Source organism: Jaculus jaculus, chromosome 3 (assembly GCF_020740685.1).
Source record: "Jaculus jaculus isolate mJacJac1 chromosome 3, mJacJac1.mat.Y.cur, whole genome shotgun sequence".
Lineage (NCBI taxonomy): Eukaryota > Metazoa > Chordata > Mammalia > Rodentia > Dipodidae > Jaculus > Jaculus jaculus.
In genome coordinates, this window is record NC_059104.1 from 97,216,558 (window position 1) to 97,241,220 (window position 24,663).

Sequence of the window (24,663 nt, forward strand, 5' to 3'; positions counted from 1 at the left end):
CATCTACAAGCCAGAGACCCCCAAGATGGCTCAGTTCAAAACCAAAGGGGTCAGAACCAGAGAAACTGAAGCTGGAAGCCAGTAGTGTGATTCTTTGTCCAAGGACACGGTGTAAGCCCTGCAGCACAAAGGTGGGGGACCCAAAGCTCTGGTGTCTTGTTGGTGGGCCAACAAGAGTGTCCTGGCTCTAGGAAAAGGAGGTCACTGTTCTCTACCTTTTTTGATTGCTTGGGTCCCCAGTTGGTTAGATGGTAGCCTCATGAAGCTAGAATTTCCCCTCAGCCCACCAACTCATACTCCAGTCACTGCCACAGACACCCAGACATAACAGTGGGCCAGATCACTGGGGATTCCATAATGCAGTCCAGCTGATGCCTAAAACTAGCCATTGCAGGGTCCAGTCCTTGCGTATTATGGATGACATTTCCCAACTGACCCCCATTCCTCCTTGACCCCTCAGAGTTGGTACGGCTGAGCTCATGAGTCAGTGAATGCATAGCCCAGTTCTGTCCATTCAAGCACAGTACTTTAACAAGCTCTCCCCTCATCTTGCCTATGAGAACAATCAGGCAAAATAGCTCCTTCCCACAGAACTTGAGTAATTAGCAGGAAGAAATACTATGTCCACAGAGCTGCCTTTTATCTCCCTTTGGTGAAAGAGAGAAATGCAAGTGACCGAAGGAGGAGGCAGTTCTTCCTCCACGTAACGCATGGAGAAAAAAATAAATCATCTTCAAAGAGAATTCTTTAGCAAGAGTCAGGTACAAAGCCAAGCTACTTTGTTGGGGGTGAAGGGGACTGGCTGTGTTTTGATGTCACCACCACACAGTAACACCCACCCCCGGGACTCCTCTGGACCCTGGTCCAGCAGGTTACCTTATTAGACAGGTCCTCTTCCCGCCTCCAGGTTCCCCCCCACCTCCCTGAAGGCTGCAGTGACTGGGCCACAGACAAAGCCTTCTATGGCCAATTAAACCCCAAAGGGCTCTTTGTTTGGTTTGAGTTTTGATTTGTTTGTTTAGCAAAATGTCAGACCAATTAAAGTGAGATCCAAGGGCCCTCAACTCCCACACACGGATACATCACAGGAAGTCAGATGTTAGGAAATAAGACTAACTTTAATGGAGATGAGAGGAGGGAGAGAGCCAGCCTGATGGAAGGAAGCTCTCAGGCTGAGGTAAATCCTCATCTTCTGTGGTTGACCATTGGTACTAAGGTCATAATGCAGAGCCTTAGGAAACACAGATCAACTCAGTGCCCAGTGACCCAAGATGGTCCTAATTTCAAATTTGAAGACAATAAAAACAGATGCTTGTCAATCACAAGTGCTGCCTCCCTTAGACATGGAAGCAGGACCTCTGCCTCTCCCAAAGAGCCAGGAGTCAATGGGCCATTCAGAGCCTATAACTCCTTTTCCTGCCCTCAATCCTGGTACTAACCCTAATGCCCCACAGCTATCTCCAGGGCTACTCAAGACCTCTTCCGCAGTCTCTCCTTCCCAGCGTGAGCCCTTGACCTGAGGGAAGGACATTTGCAGGACATGTAAGTAGTGCCAGGTCACACCACTTGGCATGTCACCCACTAATGGCTCCTGTCAGGACAGATGATAAATAGAAGCAGGGAGATGTCCAACAACCCAGAGGTCCGAGGTTCTCCTTTGGGTCCCATGGTGGTGGAGCTTGACTTCTCACCAACCCTAGAGCTCCTTGGGGAGCAGGACACATCTAGCCTTTCCAGGTGGTCATTAACACTCTTGGCACCCAGCTTTAGACCAAGCCTCCACTTGCTTTGCTAAGGAGCTCACTGGTCCCTGACTGTAGGTCTGGTCTAATCACAGCTGGCATTACAGGTAACCTCCTCCACCCCCACCTTGGCTCTTCCATTGCCCCTTGTGAGCCCTTTGACTGGCTGAGGACCAGGAGATGGACCCCTTGCTGGATCTGCGCACAGTGGAAGACAGACTGCAGGAAGCTGAGTGGCGGGCAGGACTAGGGAGCTGAAACCTGGGCACTAAGCCAGCTATGACTGTCCCCGCCCACAAATGCAACTGTGGAAATTGGGGGCCCCATCTAAAAGGAAGCCTCAACATCCTTACCCTGGCCTATGCCAAGCCAGGGGCTCGCCCAGTAGGGAGGAGCTACCCAATGCCAGTAAAGGAGGGAAGGAGAAAGGGAAGAAGGAGGGCACTGCTGAGATATTTCCATGGTGATGAGTAGCTAGCTGGCTTATTGATTTCCAGACTTCATAGAATAAGGAACAACAGTGTCTCCCTCTTCATTAAGCGAAGACAAGGAGATGCAGGACACATCGCCTCACCAGCCAGGCTGCCCTCCACACCTCCTTCTCAAAGGAGCAAAGAGCTGGCAACGCTCCCGGAGCCATGGCCAAGAGTCTGCAGCCTCCATAGGCCCAGAGATGCCAAAACAAGCATTTACTTGGAGGATAGGCAGGGCCTGGACAGGAGACTTCATTCCAATGGCTATGCCCTGGGTAAAGTGAGTCCCACATACTCAATCCCTGGTGCTCAGAAGGGTTACCATCATACATTTTCCCTTCTCCACTAAGCATGAACAGAGCTCAACAAGTGGGTCCCATGGAGACCCAGGGACCGGTTTCTAGACCTGCCTTTCAGTCCAGGCATTTGTCATGGGAGCAATCCATGCCCCAAACCTAGCCCCCGTGGAGACCTGATGCAGGAGTTTCAAGGGGGACCAAAACGGCTCCAGCAGCAACCTCGCTCCTCTCATCACCATAGAAACCCTGGTCCTCACAGGAGGAAAGTTTCACTGAAGGGGATGGAGAAATGACTTCTTTCCTCCTTCCCATGGAACTTCCATTCCCAATGTACAAGGGTCTGTTTCCAAGGGCCTTACCTGGGCCACTCGCTCCTGGAGGATGTGGGCAGGTGGCTCTAAGATGTCACTCTGGGCAGCTCCAGTGAGAAACAAGATCATGGCAATCTGTATATCCACCAAGGCAAGGGTGCCAGTCATCATGCCATGGAAAGAGAGCCAAGTTATCTCTGCCAGCCTCAGTGTAGTAAGCAAGGAGATGTGGGAAGACACCCAAACGTCCTCCTCTGCCTCCACACATGTACACACAGGTTGCATGTCTTTGCTCACCCAAGTGCCGACACTGTACACACAGCACAGCATGTTCACACCCTAAGCTAAAGTAAAAGTTTTGAAGAGAGAGACTTACTCTCTCGCAATCCAGAAGTGAATGTCTGCCATAAGGGTGTCAGAGGGCCATGTCTCCCTGAAAGCTTCCCAGGAGAAAGCTCACTTGTCTCTTCTGGTGACCTCCAGGAGGCCTTGGTATTCCTTGGGCTATAGAAACCTCACTCCAAATCTCTGGCTCCGTAGCTACATGGCCTTTCCCTGTGCATGTCACACCGTCTTCTCTATGTGTCTCCTGTTCTTGTTAGGACATCACTCCTATGGGATTAAGGGCCCACCCTTCTCCAGTACGACCTCATTTTACACTCTGCAAAGACTATTCCCAAATGATTTCATATCCACAGGATTAGGACTTCAATATGTCTTTTCGAAGGATCTACCTTAACTGATCACAACCCCTATAACCAATATCTTGGTTCTATGGTTTCCAGGACCTTCTTCATGTCCCACAACCTCTCTGGCCTGAAAACAAATAGTCTCCTAGCCAGTCTTCCCTCTTGGTCAAGAGCTTTTGAGCCAATCCAATCATCAGTGCAAAGGTCAGCACACTGGGCACCAAGCCATACCCCTTCTTCATGCCCAATTTTCTGTGGTTTCTTGGGAGACACAGTGGCCCACAACGCCTGCAGTATTGACTATCTGGTCCTTTATGGAGAAAACCTTACAGTCTCCCAGCTCAGGGGTATTCTTAGCAGTGACCCAGAGCACCATCCCTGAGTGGCAAAAAAAAAAAGATGTGCTCATAGGCTTCTCTTTCTGAAAGGATTTTGATGGTTCTGAGTCATTTAAAACACAACAAAACTGGCATCCTAGGACTGTGGGGGAGGGGTTTAATGAGCTAATTCATGGAAAACATCAACCACGGTGCATGCACATAATAAGCATTCAATAAATGTTAGCCGTTATTATTACTATCGTTTTTCCAGCACTCTCAGCAGGGGAAATCGGTCCCCACCCCTCCTCACCCCCTCCTGCTCTTCCATGCTTTGGCAGACAGCCAAGGGAGGAAGTGACTCTCCCATTTTATAGCTGGACAGAGGAAGTCCTGGTTGGTCAGAGCAGCAGAAAAGGGGGCTGCAGGTTGAGGGCCTAAGGTCCCCCATCCTTTTCACTGATTCCTACCCAGCCCCTTTTGTGCTCATCTTCCTTTTCTGCCTGAGTCCTCCGGTCACGGACATCCAGGGTCTTGGGGGCCTCTAGCTCCCCACGCACCTCCTCCTTGGTGCTCCAAAGCCAGGCTAGGTGCTTCTGTGTGATTTGAACTAATCTCATGCTTCAGGTAGAGTTTGCCTAATCAGGGGAGACAAGAAGCCAGAGTGGGTGCAATCAAATTAACAATGCCGTGGTCTGGCTCTTTAAGAACGGAAAACAAAGCAGGCACCAGAAGGCACCCCCCCCCCAAACCTTCCCAGGGGAAGCCTGCAGCACTGGGCTACCACCCAGGCTGAGCAGAGCTGAGCTGCTCCACCTCCCCCGTGTGCCAAGGATGCCCCTTTGTGGTGGCTTATCTCACACTGCCAAGCAGGGCCTGTTCTTGTCATGAGCTTGTTAACAGGGAGCACAGACATGGGCTTTGGGGAGAGGGAGGGGAGCGAGCTAGGCTGGGGGGAAGGAGTCTCCCTCACCTCTCAGGCTGCATGTAATCCTTTCAGAAACAAAAGCATGTGAGAGCCCTAGAGAGAGAGGGGAGAGCCTGACAAAGTGGGTGTGCAGAGCTCCGGGCTCCAGGGCACCTGCTGTTTCTGAGAAATGCTTCTTTGCCTCTTTGGAGAGCAACAAAATCCAGAAAAGTCTGTTTTCAGTTTACCCAAAGCATTCTTTAAAAAAAAAAAAAAAAACATTTTATTGATTATTTTCAAGCAGAAAGAAGGGAGAGGGAGAGAAAGAATGAGAGCCCCAAGGCCTCCTGCCACTGCAGACACATGCACCACTTTTTTCAATCTGGCTCTATGTGGGTACCGAGAAATCCAACCCAGGCTATCAAATTTTGCAAGCCAGTACCTTTAACCACTGAACCATCTATTTTTTTAAAAATTATTTATTTATTTATTTGAGAGTGACCGGCACAGAGAGAAAGACAGATAGAGGGAGAGAGAGAGAATGGGTGCGCCAGGGCTTCCAGCCTCTGCAAATGAACTCCAGACACGTGCACCCCCTTGTGCATCTGGCTAATGTGGGACCTGGGGAACCAAGCCTCGAACCGGGGTCCATAGGCTTCACAGGCAAGCGCTTAACCTCTAAGCCATCTCTCCAGCCCAGAACCATCTCTTTTTTAAAAGAGCTCTAAGAGATTTCGAGAGAGATTCCATTTGGACCATCAGAAGGACTTCCTAGAAAAGCAAAACCCCTTCCTTGGGAGTAGTAACAAACACTGACAGTGTTGCCCTGCTTCCCCTCCTCGTGGCTTTGGCCTTGGGGCCATCCTGTCTGAGCAGGAGAAGGACAAGACAAACCCAGCCCTTTCATGCTTCTCCCAGACCGTGTGAGGACCACTAGTGTGGAGGTGGTTCAAGGGTGGCCCCGAACTCACCAGGGCGACCCTCAGCTTCTGGTCCTCCTGCGTCTCCCCTACATGCCCCAATGACAGGTGTGTGTCACTACACCTGCATTAATGTGCTGCTGGCGATCAAACTCGGGGCTTTGGGTGTGCTAGACGAGTGTTCTTCCAACTGAGCTACCTCTCCAGACCCCTTACTAGGCTTTTAGACTTCCCAGTGGTTCTCAAGTATCACCAGGCCTGAAAACCTCCTCAGTCCGCCCCAGAACACTCCCCTGGAAGAGCAGACTATGTCACCCTGGGTCCCCAGTCCCCAGGCCAATCCCTTTCCCACAAATCAACCTGCAGCTCACCCTGGCATCACAGTGCCAGGCACTTGTTCTGTGGCCTGCTGTCCTCCTCTGCCTGGTGTCAGAGGGTCAGCAAGACTCCAAACACCCTAGACCAGGGCCTGGTTCTGTTGCTTTCTGCCCATGAGACAGGGGGCTATTTGCTTCTTCAAGCCTCAGTTTCCCCATCTGTGAGGGCTCCGTAATCAGTTCACAGTGCCAGGCACTTCATAAGCCCTCCGTGAAGTCTGTACCCTGATGAAGATCACACGATGCCCATGAATGGGTCCCGAGCAGCTTAAGCATCAGCCTCTGACAGCCACAGCCATTGTCATCACTTTCTCTCTTCTTCCACACAGCATTTTCTCTCCCTTGGGTATTCTTAGCTGAAGCTTCTGTCCCTGGTGACTTGGGGACTGTCAGAAACAGCAGCTGAGCCCCTATCACCGAAGAGGAGAGGGAGGGAGGCAGACATAGAAATCTGCCACCTCGCCCCTGTGTTTGCCATGGCCCAGACCTGCCTAGGACTAGCCTATAGCCCCCAGCCACCCAAGCCACCGATTTCTGGACTTCTCCCCGGAGTCATTCAGGATGTGGCACAAGCAGGCAGGACAAGAATGGGTCAATACTAAAGGAAGGGACACTAGCAAATGGTCAGGGGTCTTGGGGCTTCCTTCTTATCACTCACTAGCTGTGTGATCTCACTTAACCTCTCTGAGCTTCCAGATCCTCTTTGGTAATAACGGGGATGTTAGACCTTAACATCCCTCCCAAGAATGAAGTTCCCAAGCAAGCACGCCTCAGTGCTTTGCACAATGAAGGAGCAGACCTATTCCAGCTTAGGAGACCACGCGGGAGCTGGGGAGCAAGCCAAGGACCAAACCTACAAAGTTGATAGTCCTCAGGGAAGTGTCTGGGGGCCCCAAGAACCACATCACCAAGCCGGCATCCTGTGGCAAAGTGTGTGAGTGCTGGGGTGAGCGAAGCCGCAGAACTGTTTTGTGGTGTTTTAAAAATCTACCAGCCTCTCACATCAAATTAAAATGTAAATAGCAGCTGGTCTGGGCAGGACCTCAGGGGTGACAGGACCTGGCCTGCGAGTGATTTCACAGATGGGAACCAGTAACACGGGATTCTGACAACTGTCTTGTTTCTGAAATTGATTTCCTCTCCCCTTGGCTGGCGGCCCTGGGAGGGGCCGGGGGGGGGGAGGGAGGGGCAGCTGCTCCCTGTTGCCAGTGCCTGTCTGTGCTGGGTCTCTCTCTGCTCTCTGTCATGAACCGATTAGACCCCATGGGACCAGGAGGACACTGGGACTTTCTGCAGGCCTAACTGACAGAGGCCGGAGCCCCCCGGCCCTGTGGAGGCTGCCTGTGGCTGTCTTGGACCTTGGGGAGTCTCCTTTGCACAGATGAGCACCAAGTCAGGGGCCAAGGCACTTTCACCCAGTGGAAGGAGACAGCTGCAGGCAGGAAGCCATGGCTAGCAGGGGTGCCCTGCAGAGAAGGTCATTATGCAACAGACATGGGTATTGGGAGAAGGAGCCAGAAACCTCTATGTATTCCAGCAGAGTTTGGCCCACTTGGTCATCGAGTGGCATTTAGTGGATGCTGGGCAGGAAAGCTGTGAGTGGGATGAGCCTGTTGCCCATCGGGTTCTTAGAGCCCTTCTGAAAGGAAGTATGGTGCCCTGTGACTGTCATGATCACATCCACCCAGGACTCGGCCTGTATTTGTAGTCGCCCCCATTCCTATCTGGACCACTAAAGCGGCAGTCCTGGGCTCCCCTCCGCCAGGGCTCACTTGCTAAGCTACCCCAGCACACAAGGGTCGTGGCTGTTTGTTGATAACCAAATCTCATTTCCCAAAGCCAGAGACTATGCAAGGCAGACAAAAAGACAGAGAGCAAAAGACAAAAAAGACAACCAGCCCCCGCCATCACAGCTCAGAGGGCGAAGAACTGCTTTCTTGAAGCCTTGGGTTCCTCATTTGAAGAATAGGGCTGGTAAAATTTACTTCCTGTGGCTGGTGTCAAGGGAGCTAAGTGAAAAGAAGCCAAGTACGCAGCAATCATTTGCACAACTGGAGCATCGTGGGCACCAGGGAGGCCCTGGAGGTAGTGAAAAAGCATGGGAGGACCCAGGTTTCAGAGTAGGTGACAGTAGCATGGCCTGCCTCCCCAGGGGCTCCCTCACATAAAGCACCCATAATAAAACCCACCACGAGCGTGCCAGAACAGGGTCCACAAAAGTGTGCGTGTGCACGTGTGCAAAGGCAGTATGCACAGGTGTGATGTGACTATGTGGCTCTCTTCGTCTGTGTGTGGGTGTTTAGGGGTACAGGGGAGACTTTGTGGTTATTTCCTGGGGTTTATGTTTTGGATACTGAGTGTGTAACTGTGAGTCTTAGACCCACACTCCTACAGGAGTCTGCGCATGAACCTCCCTCCAGGTAATCCATGGAGTCTACCTTCAACCCAGAAAGTTCCCTTACAGGGAGGCTCCATGGGATGAAGCAGGGAGACCTCACGACCCAGAGCAAGAAGCTAGAGGGAGGGTGAGTGGAGGAGAGCAGAAGCGGTTGGCACCTTCTGCCCCCGCTCCACTCTCTAGAGGACTGCCTGGGTAAGTCTGGCTGTCCCGGAGCTCTGTTTGTGAGCACAGTTGAACTCTGTGGAGGCTGGCAGAGCCAGAGGGAGGGGCACCTTGGCAAAGCTCTCTGTTCCGGTTTGCTGTCTGGCAGGAAAAGTTCAGGGCCTAGACAAGGGTCTGAAGCCCCTTGTATGCCAGGAGACAAGGCCCTGAATCCCTTCCCTAAACAGTGAGCCACTTTTCCAGGCTATCTTTCCTTTGGCCCAGAGACACGGACAGTACCAGGGGCCTAGAGCTATAGGGTCTCAATCCCAGACTCACGGATCCTTCTCTTCATGGGAACAAAAATTACAGGCCCGTGCATTATACAGCATTGCACATTGTAATAGCACCATTTCTTTATCTAAAGTATGGTTAACATGTCACCAATGTAAACATATGAGTGAGACATTTTACATCCTTTCTTTTTTCTTTTTACATTTCTGAGGTCTGGTGGTCTGTTTTATTCTAACAGCCAATCTCAGCCAGCCCCGCCGTGTTTCAAGTGTGTGGCTCGTACTGTACTCAGCAGAGGAGGTGCCATTATTCTATGGAATGGCCTGACTAGTAACATCTTACGCTCAGAAACGCTGTGCACACGGGTCTGGCCGGAGCTCACTGGAGCAGCAGAGCGTGAAAGCCTCGTGGGGTGTGGAGAGAGCCTGCCGGGGCAGGCATTGCATGTGTCTACACACACTAGCTCTGTTTCTACGACTGCTTTGTGGGGCACAGAAAGGTTAACTTTAGACTGAAGGCCAAAGAGCTAGTAGAAACAGGACTAAAACCCAGGCCTAGTGGCCCCTAAGCATTTTGAGCTCCCCTCCTCCTCTCCCCAGATGGCTCCCCTGAGCTGGCCCTGAGCTATGGACAGTAAAGAGAGCACCAGGGAGTGGCCTATGACCTGTGATGCTAGTTGCCATTATAACCCTGTGGCTCCCAGCCCAAGGCCACACCTGGCCAGAGAGCATCTTTATGCCTTCCACACAGGCCCCAGCCAGGCTACAATGGCTGTGCTCAAACAGAGGTGTGCTGTAAGCCTCTCACCTTGTCACAGAACTGTGAAGTCCTCCGAGCAAAGCAAGGCTCTTCCTTCCTACCCCCTGCCTTTTCCAGCCTCTGGCCTGAGCCGAGGCTGACTCTGTCCCCCAACCCTACACGTTCAGCTTCAAGAGCAACACCACATTTTACTGGACCACCTCAGGGTCCACCCCACCCAGGGACCCGTGCCCAGGCCCCGCTCACTTCCAGTAGGAAGTACAGAAGGTGGTGGGGCTCCCCTACCCCAGCATTTCCACCCTCCCATAAAACATGGATGTATCTGCAGTGTAAGGCCCGACTTGTCGATGTAAAATCTCACTCTATATTCCACCCAGGTTTATACGAGTGAATTATGCAAATCTTTGATGGAAAAATATTCCTGCGCACATCCTTGAGAGTGTAAAACCTTAGTCAATAATTCATACTCGGGTGTATCTGACTGCGGGCTTTTTCTTCATTATAACTTACAGCTCGTTATTTGTCTTTCGCATTTTATTGTATATTCTAGTGTAATGCGGTGCATTATAAAGTTTATCTGCTTCATTATTTGATGAACTGGGACTAAGGAATGTGCTGAGACACTGGTGCAGGGGGTGACAGGGCCTGGGGCTGGGGTGCCCCCGTGTCAGATCCTACATGACGAGGCAGCAGAGGGGTGGCTGGCTGAGAGGCGTTACCTATCAGGGAGCAGGCAGCTGCCCTCCGTTCCCCCACACCTGTCCCAGAGGTCCCTTCACCCCCAGCTGGGGTCCGAGGTTACAACCCTCCAAGTCCACACTGCCTCCTTCCTTTCTCTAAAAGCTGCTTTGACCATAAAATCAACTATCCCCGGAGACTTGTCTGGGAAGAACCGTGCCTAAGCATGTCTTTAAAACTGGAGGAAGGTTCAATTCCCTAGGACCCACGTAAGCCAGATGCACAAGGGGGTGCATGCCTCTGGAGTTCATTTGTAGTGGCTGGAGACCCTGACACACCCATTCTCTCTCTCCTTCTCCCCCCCCCTCTAGTAAATAAATAAAGTAAAATATATATTAAAAAAACAAACGGAAGGGGACGGAGGGCCTGAGGACACTGGGGAGAACAAAGGAGAAAGAGCAGCCACTGGAAGGGAGTAGACTCAGTGTCAGTGGGTGGGACAAGGACTGGAGAAATGTCAAAGAGTCCCCTTTCTGCACCATTGGACAAACAATCCAGTGATGAACATTGACAAGCTCCTCTCCAGTCTGCAGAACCCAGTGTGCGCAGGCGCCTTCCCTCAGTGGGAGCGGACGCAGATCTGATTCTTGGATCTAAGGATGGCCCCTCCCCATTTGATACTGGGCACCTTTCTTGGGGCAAGAGCCTCTGGACAGCTGAACTCTGAGAAGCCAGTTTCCCTGGAAAGCTGAAGAGGGAAGAAGGACAAGACCAATTCTCCAACTACATGAGACCACCTACCTCTTTGAGAAGGGTCCTGCAGATTGCTGCCCCCGGGCCTTGGTTTAGCCAACCAGGCCCTTCCCAGAGTACCCTGTTCTCTCAGAGCCCCTGGGAGAGCACGTTACCTTCTCCTGATATTACTGTATCTGGCTGGTTGGTGGTCTCTATTCCCCTCCACACGTATCCCCCCTCCCGCCGCCAACACCAGAGACCAAGCATCTCCTCTTTCCTATTTGTCCAGACCCTGCACCTGCCTGGCATGCTGTGGGTCTCAGTGAATGCTTATGGCATGTGTGAGTAGTACCTTCCCAGACACTCCTAGAAATGGTCCTCGGATGTCCCACACGTCTGTGCTGCCCATGCAGATATCCATCTGTCTTTCCTGCCCTTCTGTCTTGGAGGCAAGGATCCTGACTCATAGCTATGTGTGGCCCCAGGCCTGACATGATGCCTTATGATGGCCTGGGTGCCAGACATGTGTGGTTTGAGTTGCACAAGGACAGGATTTGAGGGACTCCACACCATCCCACCTTTTTGCCCTTACCAGGCCCAGAGGAAGCCCAGTGGTTGGCATGACTCCTGGTCGGGGTACTGGGAAGAGCTTCCTGAGGAGCAGCCAGGGCCTTGGCTGTGTCTTGGTGATGTTCTCGGGTCAGTCATAAGGGTCAGGTGGGGAAGGCCATGATGAGCAATGCTGGAGGGTCTTATGAGGTAATCTAGGCAGGGTCTCTGCTGAAACAAGACAGTTAACTGTGCCTCAGCCATTCTGACAAGCAGAGGCCCCGGCGTCCCAGAGCAGCTCCAGGGTCTGCTGATCTGATTATTCAGCGGGGCTGTGGATTTGAATGGAGACAAATCACATCTTTTTTTTTTCATTAGCCTCCAACTGAAACTTAGTATTTCTTTCCATTGTGAACATAAGCCACAAAGCACAGCAGTAATGGTATGTGTGACTGTCACCCATAGAAATCCACAGCTATTTCCATGTCCTGTCAGATGCATTGTAGATCTCTCAAAATATCATTTGTGTTCATCACTATTACAAAAGAGTGGTAACATAAGACAGCAATTATAAGGCCTGCCGCCAGATCTTATTTCGTAAAGAATAAGAGAACATATTGATATGTAATAAACAACATCCAAGGTTTGCTTGCAAGTTTTTCATGTTTGCATAACCATATTCCAATATACCCAGTTTCCTTTGTAACTCCGTGTTGTGTATGTAAAACTTGGCATCACCAGAGAACGCTGGGAATGCCAGCAGCTGGAGAGAGAAGGAAAGCTGCACCCAGCCTGGATGCAGAGGATGGGGCAGGATCAGGAAAACAGGGTCCCCCATACCCTTCTCTCACCGTTAGATCCTATTCACAGACTGAGGCCACCCACAGCTGAGGATGGGGCCCCTGGGATGGGGTTTCTGCCACCAAGGTGACTCCCTGCCCACACTCCAGACTGATCGCTGGCCGGTCATGACCCCCTATGCTTCCTCCCTCCCCAGTCCCAGCCATGATCACCTCCCACCCCAACACCACCATCGCCATCAAGGGCCATGCCAAGGAGCTGAACTGCACTGCGCGGGGAGAGCGACCCATCATCATTCGCTGGGAAAAGGGGGACACAGTCATTGACCCTGACCGGGTCATGCGGTATGCCATCGCCACCAAGGACAATGGTGATGAGGTCGTCTCCACACTGAAGGTGAGGGCTCCCAGGGAATCCCAGCTCTTAGGGGGTGGGGAGCCTGCCACATAACTTCTATATCCCAGGGCGGTACATGCAAAGACCATGACCTTGAAAATGTGCCCCTTGGTTCCCACCTGTTGCCCTTCTCCACCCAGGAATCTACCTTAGAACCTCATCCTGTCTGCTTTCTGGCAACCATAGCCATCAGGGGGTGGGCTCATCAACCCCTTCTTCCTGCCCCTTCTAGGACTCCCCAGTACTCTATCCCGCCCTTTGGGACACTTTAGCCCCTCCTCTACCCACACAGACTTCTCTAGATGCCCGACTCACACCCTCTGGGAAAGAACCCCTTACAGAGCCATTCTGAGTCCCGACGACGACATTCAATGACTCTCCCCATTTTCTCCCTCTGCTGCCCCTGCTGGCCATTTCTCAGCTCAAGCCAGCTGAGCGCGGGGACTCTGTGTTCTTCAGCTGTCATGCCATCAACTCATATGGGGAGGACCGGGGATTGATCCAGCTCACTGTGCAAGGTACATGGACCTGCTCGTGTGCCCCACCACCTTTCCTAGGGACCAGGGACCCACAACCAAGTTCACCGCTGCCTTCTTTCTTCTGTTCCTCTCCTGCCACCACCCAGAGCCCCCTGACCCCCCAGAGCTGGAGATCCGGGAGGTGAAGGCCCGGAGCATGAACCTGCGCTGGACCCAGCGATTTGATGGGAACAGCATTATCACAGGCTTCGACATCGAATATAAGAACAAGTCAGGTAGGTACTGTGTCGGAGCATGAAGGTTTGCCTTACTGTGGGCTCAGTAGCATGCAGCCTGCCTATTACCACTCTGGTGGGTAAGCTCTGGGGCAGTGCCCACCTCAGGTAGACTCGCTGGGACCCTCCCTTGTACAGGGACCTGTGACTCCTGAAGGGATGGATATTGCCTGGGCTAGGAATTCAAGGTACAGACAGAGGGAGGAGCCACCTGTCCCTGGGCCAAGGTTCTCAAGGATGATCTAACTTCCAGGCGCTGAGCCCAGGCCTGTGGGCTACCCCTGTGAAAATGTCATGGGGTTTCCGGGTCTCCTGCGTGTTCTTGGTTTGGGATGGTGAAGGCACTGGAGGTCAGCACTCTGGCCTTCCCAAGATTGGGTTACCAAGTGTTGCAGTCAGCTTCATGTTGCTGGGATAAATATCCAACCAGACAACAGCTTATGGGAGAAAAGGAGGTTATTTCTGACTTACAGAACCCAGGGGAACACCATCAATGGCTATAGTAGACAGCCTCAGGTTGCTGGTATAAACTTCCAAACCAGACACAGTTGTATGAGGAGGGCATTTATTGAAGCTTACAGAAAGGAGAAGTTCCATAATGGCAGAAGAAGTTGACCACCTTTTACAGATGCAAGTGGAAAGAAAAACCACCGCCAACAAACAAGCAAGCACACTCCAGAAACCCCAGGCAAAGCTCAAGCCCTTTGCAACCCTTTAGACTGGAATTCCCCAAACACACCTTAGGGCTGGACCCTAGGATCCACCCACAGTGGCACCTCCTCCAGCCAGACAGCTGGAGATCTAAGTTACAAGCTTAATAAACTCCTGAATGTATTGGGGGACATCCATTCAAACTACCACAATGGCAGAAGAAGCTGGTTCCCTTTCATAGATCCAAGCAGAGAGATACTACCAACAGCTAGGACAACAAAAAGGCACACACAGCCAGAGCTCCATCTGCTCTGAACACTCCTAGTAGGTCTGGATTCAAGATCCATCCCAAATACATCTTAGGGCTGGACTACAAGATTTATCCCCAGTAACACCTCCTCCAACTGGATTGCTGGAGGAGACCAGTGACCAGCTCAATTGTTAATTGAAAAAAAAAATCCAAAAAACACCAGAGTCTATGGGGCCATACATTCAAACTACCACACCAAGGCATATGAGTCATGGGAAAACTTGGATTGAATCCCTTCTCATAGAATGCTTTCAGAGTCTTTCTCTTGGAGCCCAGAAAGCTCTGTCCAACTGCCCCATCACCCTGAGGAACACTGAACACCAAGGGACAGAAGGAACTAGAGGACTTCTGCCTGACTTTAAGGCAGGAGTGAGAAGAAACAGACTTTTTCTGGCTTCTTTTATATCTGTTGAATTCAGTACCTATATTGGCTTCTCAAAATACTTTTTTAAGCCTGGCATGGTGGCACACACCTTTAATCCCAACACTTGGGAGGCAGAGGTAGGAGGATCACTGTGAGGTCAAGGCCACCCTGAGACTACATAGTGAATAAGTCAGCCTGGGCTAGAGTGAGATCCCACTTCAAAAAAAATAAAAATAAAATTTTAAAATATTTCTATTCATTTATTTGAGAGAGAGAAGCAAACACAAACACACACACACACACACACACACACAAAGAGAGAGAGAGAGAGAGAGGAAGTGAGCATGACCACACCAGGGTCTCCTACCACTGCAAACGAACTTCAAATGCATGTGCCACTTTGTGCATCTGACTTTATGTAGTTACTGGGGAATCAAACCCATGCCGTGAGGCTTTGTAAGCAAGCACCTTTAACCACATTCCTCCCTCAAATCAGTTCCAAAAGGCCAAACGCCAGATAGTCATGTTTTTGGCAGTAATGACTCCACTCTTGGTACCAATTTTCTGTTGTAGTTACTTTCTTGTCCAGGGTTGCGGGGCGGGGGGAGGGAAGCGCCAGACCAAAAGCAGCTGATGGGAGGAAAGAATGTATTTTGGCTTACAGACTCAAGGGGAAGTGTCATAATGGCAGAAGAAAGCATGGCATGAGCTGGGTCTTGACATCACCTCTGCCACAGAGGGTGGAAAACAGTAGCAGGATAGTGAGCCAAGGTCTGGCAAAAGGGAGTTGACTATAACACCACCTCCCAAATTGCACCAGCTGGGAAACAAGCATTCAGAACACATGAGTTTGTAAGGGATACCTGATTCAAACCACCACCTACAGATTGCTACTAAGAGGAGTCCTGCCCTCAAAAGCTTCTTTTTTTTTTTTTTTTTATTTGAGAGCAACAGACACAGAGAGAAAGACAGATAGAGGGAGAGAGAGAGAATGGGCGCGCCAGGGCTTCCAGCCTCTGCAAACGAACTCCAGACACGTGCGCCCCTTGTGCATCTGGCTAACGTGGGGCCTGGGGAACCGAGCCTCGAACCAGGGTCCTTAGGCTTCACAGGCAAGCGCTTAACTGCTAAGCCATCTCTCCAGCCCCAAAAGCTTCTTTTCTAGCTGTGATCATCTACCCTCTGCTCACACTGAGTGCAAAAGACAAAGGAGGGGCTTTATCCACTAAGGAGGTAGAGTCAGGAAGAGATCCTTAAAGATGTTGTGCTAAACTGGATCTACAGAACTGAAAGGCAACAGAGTAGGGAAGGGAGGGGAGGGGAGAGAAGGGAAAGGAGGGGAGAGGAAGGGAGGGGAAAGAAGGGAGGAAAAGGAAGGGAGAGGAAGGAAGGGAGAGGAAGGGAAGGGAGAGGAAGGGATAGGAAGGGATGGAAGGGAGGGAAGGAAGGGGAAGGGAGGGGAGGGGGAAGGGAGGGAAGGGAAGGGGAGGAAAGGGAGAGGAAAGGAGGAGGGAGGAGGGGAGGGAAGGAAGGGTAGGGTAGGGAAGGGAACAGAGGGGAGGGGTGAGGTAGAGAGGAAGGAAGGGGAGGGAAGGGAAGGGGTGGGAAGGGAGGAGGGGAAGGGAAGAGAGGGGAGAGAAGAGCAGGACAGGGAAGAACAGGGCAGGGCAGGGCAGGGCAGGGCAGGGCAGGGCAGGGCAGGGCAGGGCAGGGCAGGGCAGGGCAGGGAAGGGAAGGGAAGGGAAGGGAAGGGAAGGGAAGGGAAGGGAAGGGAAGGGAAGGGAAGGGAAGGGAAGGGAAGGGAAGGGAAGGGAAGAGAAGGGAGGAGCAGGGAAGGGCAGGGTGAGGCAAGGCTCAGCTCAGGCTCACTGATCCACTCATAGGTACTGCAGCTACTGATGCTCTGAGCTTCTGCTTGGAGGAGCCACACTGCTATGCCCGAGCTCTCAAGAGGCTTGTGCGTTATGGTGCCTTACTACAAGGATGGATGCATGCAAGGAACTGGCATCCAGCAGCAACGAGGCATTCACAGCCCTGCAGCTGGGGACAGTGAAGAGGCAGGGGATGCAGAGGGTAGAGAAGAATGAGTATGTCCATCTCTCACCCAAGCTTCCCTGTGGATGGGCATGAGCCACTTGATGAGCCAATATCAACTCAGTGTGGCAGTGCCAGTTCCAGTTCCATCTCTCCCCTGGGCTCATGTCTGATGTGGCTAGCAGGTGCCTGCGTAGTTATTCACTCCCCTCTCCCTTGCTCCTGGTAACTGCCACTCTGCCCTCCTCTCCCATGCTGCCTGCTACCCCCACTGACCTCTGTAATGTGTGGGAAGCCTTCCTGGGGCACTGCTCAGCAAATCAATGCCATGAACGTCACACAACTGGGAAGTAATACCAAGAAGAGACCAGAGGAAATGTTATCCTCACATGCTCCTGTCTCCCCCAGGCCTCCTCTGCTTTACGTCCCTGCAGGATGAGGAACTGCATAGGCCACCCTAGAGCAATAGTGCCCATGTGGGTGAGCAAGGTAAAAGGAGGGAGCCTGAAAGTTCAGTCTCACATTTCCCCCTCCACTACCACACACAAGGGCTTTGTACCCTTAGAGGTTCAGAGACCTGAAGAGAAAACCTTTCAGTGGGACTGCTCCAGATGTCCACTCATAGGACCATCTGACACCTCCTGTCCCTCAGGGGCAGGAATTACACAAGAACTGTTGCTTCTCCATCTGTAAGGTAGGGTCAGAATGCCCTACCGTATAGGGAGGTCATGAGGATTTGAGGGAGCAGCTAACACAAGGCTCGGTAAGCCCTTAACAAGTCTAAGTCCTCCTTCTCTCCTAAGTCAGCTGCCTCATGTGGCAGCTTAGAACCCACGGGGACATGCAGGCTGAAATCTATGTGTCTGCCAGTCAGCCACATGGACAGAGTGCCAATCCTTTTTCATTTCTTTTCTTTTCTTTTTTTTTTTTTCAGAAGCATACAGCAGCCATGTGGTTGGGAAGAGAAAGAAATAGGCAGCAGAATGTTGTTGTCCTTGAAGCGTACAATGCAGTTGGAGTGGGAACACACATGCACACACGCTTCCAGAACTATTACGCAGCACTATCTAATCAAGTGCAATTCACAACTAACTGTATTGTGTGAGAACTAAGGGAGGTATCCAAGGGAACGGAAGGATGACTTTTCAAGGAAGGAGAGGGTGTGGGGTGGGGGGGCGGTGAGGGTGTGTGTGTCTAAGGTCATTACCCTTCCCCAGTGGAATACTGAGGTGTGAGAATCAAAGCTGCAGACTTGGCTTGGTCAAGTATCAGAACTACATGACCTTTAGTGGGTCTGGATCTCTTTATGTAGCCCAGGCTGTTCTTGAACTTGCTATCCTCCTGCCCCGGTCTCCTAAGTGCTGGGATTACACAGGTTTGCCACTGCTCCCAGCAAACAGAATTCTTTTTGTTTTGTCCAATTGGGTTTGACTTTGTGGTGCTTGGGATGGAACAACCCAAGGTATGGATGCTAGCTAGTTCACAGCAAGCCTCATCCCTAGCCTTTGTGGAGACGTGAGTCTTCATTCTCAGGGAGACTGTGACTACCCAGAGGAGCGTGACGATATATGTAGAAATGCCTGGCACTGCGCCTGGCACATCAGAAACTTCCATGGATCTCTGCCCCGTACCTCCGTTCTTGCCCCAGACCACACCCATACTGGGTCCCGACCATCTGCTGGTGCCCCCCTTCTCTGCCGTCCCTGTGCCTTAGCCAGGTTTCCTGCCATGTTGCTCATCACGCTAATTTTCCAAAGGAAATTACTGAGCCTGCCCTTTCTAAGCCATTGCGCTCATGCTGTCTTCTCCAGGCCCCAGGCAGCAGAGTAATAATACATGAATGCTGAATGATAAATAACACCGTCCGCGCAAATCTATCAGATGGCACTGTGCACGTTGAAAATTGCACACAGTACATTTTGCCTCTGTTCGCCAAACACTGAGCAGGGCTGGGCTGCCTCAGGATGGCCCTCGAAGCCCGGAAGCTTGCGGACCAGCTGGTTTAGGGCCGTGCCGTCCCAGTGGTGGGGAGCCAGGATTTGGCAGTGCCTCGATCTGGGGGAACTGGGATGTGCCTGGTGTGGGGATGCCATAAGTTGCTCTTGTGACCCAGGGAAATTCTTATACATACTGCAGAGAGAGAGAGTACCATGGAAGGCTCAGAGTCACTGAGCAAGGGGAAAATCAGAGATGTACCCCAGAGCAGGGAGTCCCTCCTCCAGGCTGCATCGCCTACAGTGAGATGGGTCCTAAACCTCTCTTCCCACCCCCTTCCCGGCTCCCAGCAACCTCTCAGCAAGCAGCCCACAGAGCAGAAGCCGGCCATCTCCCCAGTCATTTCCTCGGGTTTTAAGGGGAATATTTTGCTTCATAAACCCTTTGATGAAGAAAGGGAGAGAGAGCCCTTAATGAAATATGTTAATCTGGGCAAGGCAGGCACATATGAAAGGGAATATTAAAAGAGACAATATTCACCATCTCCAGCACAGCACTCCAAGAGAGCAGAGAAAGGGAAGGGAAGAAAATAGGTCCCTGAGTTCAGCTGTTCAGGGTCAGGAAGTGGCAGTGATCAAGTCTTGAAAATCAGGTAGAGCCCTCCAGACCTGACTGCGATGCATTAGCCTGGAAGACGTTAACCAGTAGAAAGGGAAAGTGAGGAAGGGTCACAGGTTCATAGTTGTTGTGTGCCAACAGCAAAGATGATTTTGGAACCCAAGGTGAAATCCACCTGCAATCGACAGACGGAGGAAGGTGCTGCTATCTGTTCTCCAGGACAGCCTCTCCTCCCCCTTCCTGTGATTGGCAGCTGAGGGAGGCAGAGGAGGAAATGAGGGGAAAAAGCAGAACCTCAGAGGAACTCCAAGTCCAAAGTAAAAGAACAAAAAAAAAAAAAAAAAAAGGTGGCTTTGATTGAAAATCAGCAACAAGTTTTGAGAACTCAACACTTAGAAAGTGGGAGTGAGGTTTAATGGTTCAGACATGGCTCTTTTCTCCAGGGATGTAACTCCAGGGTCATACCTCTGGAACAGTGAGTCCTCAAAAGGAGATGTTGTGGGAAGACAGTAAGAAGTGCCCTTGGTGTTTATCTCTCAAATAAATAAAAAGGAGGGGCTGGAAAGATTTCTCAATGGTTAAGGCACTTGCCTGCAAAGCCTAAGGACCCAGGTTCTGTTCCCCAGTACCCAGGTAAAACCAGATGCACTAGGTGGCATATGTGTCTGAAGTTCATTTGCAGTGGCTAAAGGCCCTGGCGTGCCCTTTTTTTTTTTTTCCTCTCTCTCTCTTATATTTTTTTAAGTGCCATTGGGCTGGGGGTGTGGTAGCACACACCTTTAATCCCAGCACTCAGGAGGCAGAGGTAGGAGGATCACCGAGAGTTTGAGGCCACCCTGAGACTACATAGTGAATTCCAGGTCAGCTGGGCTAGAATGAGACCCTTCCTTGAAAAACTTAAAAAAAAAAAAATAAAGGCTGGAGGGATGGCTTAGCAGTTAAGGTGTTTGCCTGCAAAGCCAAAGGACCCAGGTTGGATTCCCCAGAACCCACGTTAGCCAGATGCACAAGAGGGCGCATGTATCGAAATTTTGTTTGCAGTGGCTAGAGGCCCTGGTGCACCCATTTCCCCCCACCCACCATCTCTCTCTCTCTCTCTCCTTCTTTCTCTGTCAAATAAATAAATAAAATATTTAGCCAGGTGTGAATCCCAGCACTTGGAAGGCAGAGGTAGGAGGATCACCATGAGTTCGAGGCCATTCTGAGATTCCACAGTGAATGCTAGGTCAGCCTGGGCTAGAGTGAGACCCTACCTCAAAAAACCAAAAAAACTAAAAAATAAAATAAAATATTTTAAAAAATAAATAAATAGGCCTGTAAAACCAAGGGACCCAGGTTCAATTCCCCAGGACCCACGTTAGTCAGATGCACAAAGGGGTGCAAGCGTCTAGAGTTCATTTACAGGGGCTGGAAGCCCTGGAGCACCCATTCTCCCTCCCTCCCTCCCTCCCTCCCTCTCTCTCTCTCTCTCTCTCTCTCTCTCTCTCTCTCTCTCTCTCCTTCTTTGATAAATAATTAAATACAAAAAAATGTTTTAAAAATAAAGTATTTTTTTAAAAAGTGCCATTGTACTTCAGAGTTTGGGAGGAAAGTGGAGGATGGAGCTAGGAAGGTGAACATGAGTGAGGGCTGCAAGACTGGGCTCCTGCTCTGCAACGTCTTCTTTGCCTAGTAGCAAGTTATGAGACTTGATAGCAAAGAAGGGAGAGGAAGAGTACCAAGTAACACTTAGCTCTCTGGGACACAGAATGGAAGGTGGTGTCATTGCAAGACAGGGAACCCAGGAAGGGTTAGCGGGGCATGTGGTTGAGAATTCTGTTTTGGTTATTGTATTAGTTACTTTCTCATTGCTGTGACAAAATGCCTGACAAAGGCACCTTAAGGAAAGAAGGGTTTGTTTTGGCTTACAGCGTGAGGGGCAGTCTATCGAGGCAGGGAGGGCCTGGTGACAGGAGCTTACAGCAGCTGGTTATATTGCATCCCCTGTAAGAAAGCAGAGAAAAACGAGTACTGGTATTCGCCTTACTTACTTTAAATATTGGGCTCCTACCCATGCTATGGTGGCTGCCCATATTAAGAGTGAATCTTGGGGCTAGAGAGATGGCTTAGTGGTTAAGGTGTTTGCCTACAAAACTTAACAACCCAGATTAGAGTCCCCAGATGCACAAAGTGATGCATGCATTGCATCTGGAGTTCATTCACAGTGGCTGTAGGCCCTGTTGTGCCCACTCATATTCATTCTCTCCCTCTCTCCTCACAAATATATATGTGTCTGTCTATCTGCCTATCTATCTATCTATCTATCTATCTATCTATCTATCTATCTATTTACATATACATATACACACATATATATATCTATGTATATTTGGTTTTTTGAGGTAGGATCTTACTCTGGCCCAGGCTGACCTGGAATTCACTATGTAGTCTCAGGATGGTCTTGAACTCACAGCGTTCTTCCTACCTCTGCCACTTGAGTACTGGGATTAAAGATGTGCACCACCACGCCCGGCTAAATAATAGTATTTAAAAAGAGTGAGTCGTCCCACCTCAATTAACCCAACCTAAAAATTCTCACAAACATACACAGCAGTTTGTTTCCTGGGTGATTCTAGATTCTATCAAATTGACAATCAATATTAACCATGTTGAGTTTTGAGGTGCCTTGGAAACATCCAATAGATGTGAAATAATAAATAGCTATAAGGGCCTAGAGTTCAAAAGAGAAGCCACGCTAAATGATGACCTAGGAATTACCTATATATAGATAGAAACAGAGGCTGGCGATATGACTTAGCAGTTAAGGCATTTGCCTATGAAGCCTAAAGACTCAGGCCTGATTCCCTAGTACCCATGCAAGCCAGATGCACAAGGTGGCACATGCATCTGGAGTTTGTTTGCTGTGGCTAGAGTCTCTGGCATGTCCATTCTCAATCTCTCTCTCTATATATATCATAAATAAAAACAAATAGAAACAGAACTGGAGAGATTGCTCAGTGGATAAAGTTCTTAATGCTTAAGTGTGAGGACCTGGGTTTGTATTCCGAGTATCTACCTTAAAACTGGAAGGAGGTACACACCTATAATCCTGGGGCTGGGTAGGTAGAGACAGGAGGATCTCTAAAGATTGCCTGCTAGCTAGTCTGTGTGGATCAGTGAGCTCTAGGATTATTGAGAGACCCTGTCTCAAAAAAAAAAAAAAAATATGGGCTGGAGAGATGGCGTAGCAGTTAAGCGCTTGCCTGTGAAGCCTAAGGACCCCGGTTCAAGGCTCGGTTCCCCAGGTCCCACGTTAGCCAGATGCACAAGGGGGCGCACGAGTCTGGAGTTCGTTTGCAGAGGCTGGAAGCCCTGGCGCGCCCATTCTCTCTCTCTGCCTCTATCTGTCTTTCTCTCTGTGTCTGTCGCTCTCAAATAAATAAATAAAAATTAAAAAAAAATAGCTGGAGAGATGGCTTAGCGGTTAAGCACTTGCCGGTGAAGCCTAAGGACCCTAGTTCGAGGCTCGGTTCCCCAGGTCCCACATTAGCCAGATGCACAAGGGGGCGCAGGCGTCTGGAGTTCGTTTGCAGAGGCTGGAAGCCCTGGCGCGCCCATTCTCTCTCTCTCCCTCTATCTGTCTTTCTCTCTGTGTCTGTCGCTCTCAAATAAATAAATAATTAATTTTAAAAAAAACTTAAAAAAAAAATACCTAAGTTGAAGAGCAACCGAGGAAGATACCCAATGTTGACCACTAACCTCTACATTCATGCACACACATCACTGACACCCATATGTAAGCCCCACACCTATGAACATGCATGCATACCACACATGCATACACTTGCAAAAGAAAAATATGAATTGAGGTATGGGTTGGAGAAGCCTGTGGTGCAAGAAGTGAGTTTAGGATAGAACCTGGGAGAAGTCTATCCATTGGTGATAGGTAGAGAAAGACATCGCTGCAAAGAGACAGAGCGAAACAGACACAAAAGATAAGGAAAAGCCAGCATTTTCATAGGAAGCCAAGGGAAGAGTGTTTCCGGAGGAAGGGAGACAGCGCCGTGTGGAGCTCACTGACAGGCTGAATGGGTAACAGGGTGTGGTGGCACGGAGGTCACCTATGCCGTGGAGATACAGCACTGACATCAGAGAAGGGCGCGCGGAGTATAGAGTGGGTATTTAAATGAGCTGTCGCTGCCCCTGGTACTGCACAGGTGTCAGGTAAATGTCAGTGCCTCTTCTCTGTGGCCCCTCTGTTTTCAGACATATCCCACATGGCTCTTCCCTCGCCTGCACTCATCAAAAATGAATGCACTGACTTCTGATCACTCTCCCGCTCCCATAAACACCAGCAAATCTGATGTGATTTGCGAGCTGGCCCTGGCTCGCGTCGCCACAGAGCCGCGAGCACCTGCCTCCACATGGCTAGTCTGCTCAATCCCAAACCAAAGAGGCGTCCCCTGCAGACAGGATCCTGCCAGTGGGTAAACCCGGCTTAACCTGTGAGTCATGGAGTGGCTGTCTGGGTGGCTGGGGTGTTTTTAAAGACAAGAAGAAAATAATGTGTTTCTGAGGATTCACAGCCTGCCATTTTGTTCATTTGGCTCATATGACAGATGAATTAAATGCAAACTACAGATGGGAGTTGGGCCAGTGCCCTTCACAGACGCTAAGCTTGCAGCTGAGAGCCATGTTTTACAAGCACTGAATCCTCAGTTAACTAAAGTTGAGGGAGAATAGGACCCTCCTGATGTAGCAGGCATTAGCTTTCAGTGTGTGTGTGTGTGTGTGTGTGTGTGTGTGTGTGTGTCCTCTCAGAGCTGGGACATGGCTCAGTGGGTAAAATGCTTGCCACACAAACATGAGGACCTGAGTTTAGATCCCCAGGACTCATATACAATCTAGGCCTAGCAGCATATGCCTGTCATCCCAGCTCTTGGGAGGCAAAGGCAGGAATCCTTGGGACTTGCAAGCTAGCTCCACTAGCTGAATCAGTGAGCTCTAGGTTCAATAAAAAGACTCGGTCTCAATAAATAAAGCATAAAGTGATTGAGAAAGGCACCTCCACACATAAAACATACACACACGCATGAACATCACTTATACATATCTGCACCCACACACATGCAAATATATACCACTCTATTCTTTTTTTCTTTAAAATCTGTCTACAATGAGATGGGGAAATGGTTCAGTGGTTAAAGGCACTTGCTTGTTGCAAAGCCT

At 50.4% G+C, this 24,663-nt stretch overlaps 1 protein-coding gene across 1 annotated transcript in view; it reads left to right on the forward strand.

Moving 5' to 3' along the window:
• Nucleotides 1-24,663, forward strand: part of Dscaml1 (DS cell adhesion molecule like 1) — a 379,187-nt gene that overhangs the window by 296,989 nt on the left and 57,535 nt on the right. The window contains exons 12-14 of the mRNA XM_004667408.3: nt 12,590-12,789; nt 13,211-13,307; nt 13,415-13,543. Coding sequence (XP_004667465.2) covers nt 12,590-12,789; nt 13,211-13,307; nt 13,415-13,543 — 426 coding nt within the window. The remainder of the gene's footprint in view (nt 1-12,589; nt 12,790-13,210; nt 13,308-13,414; nt 13,544-24,663) is intronic.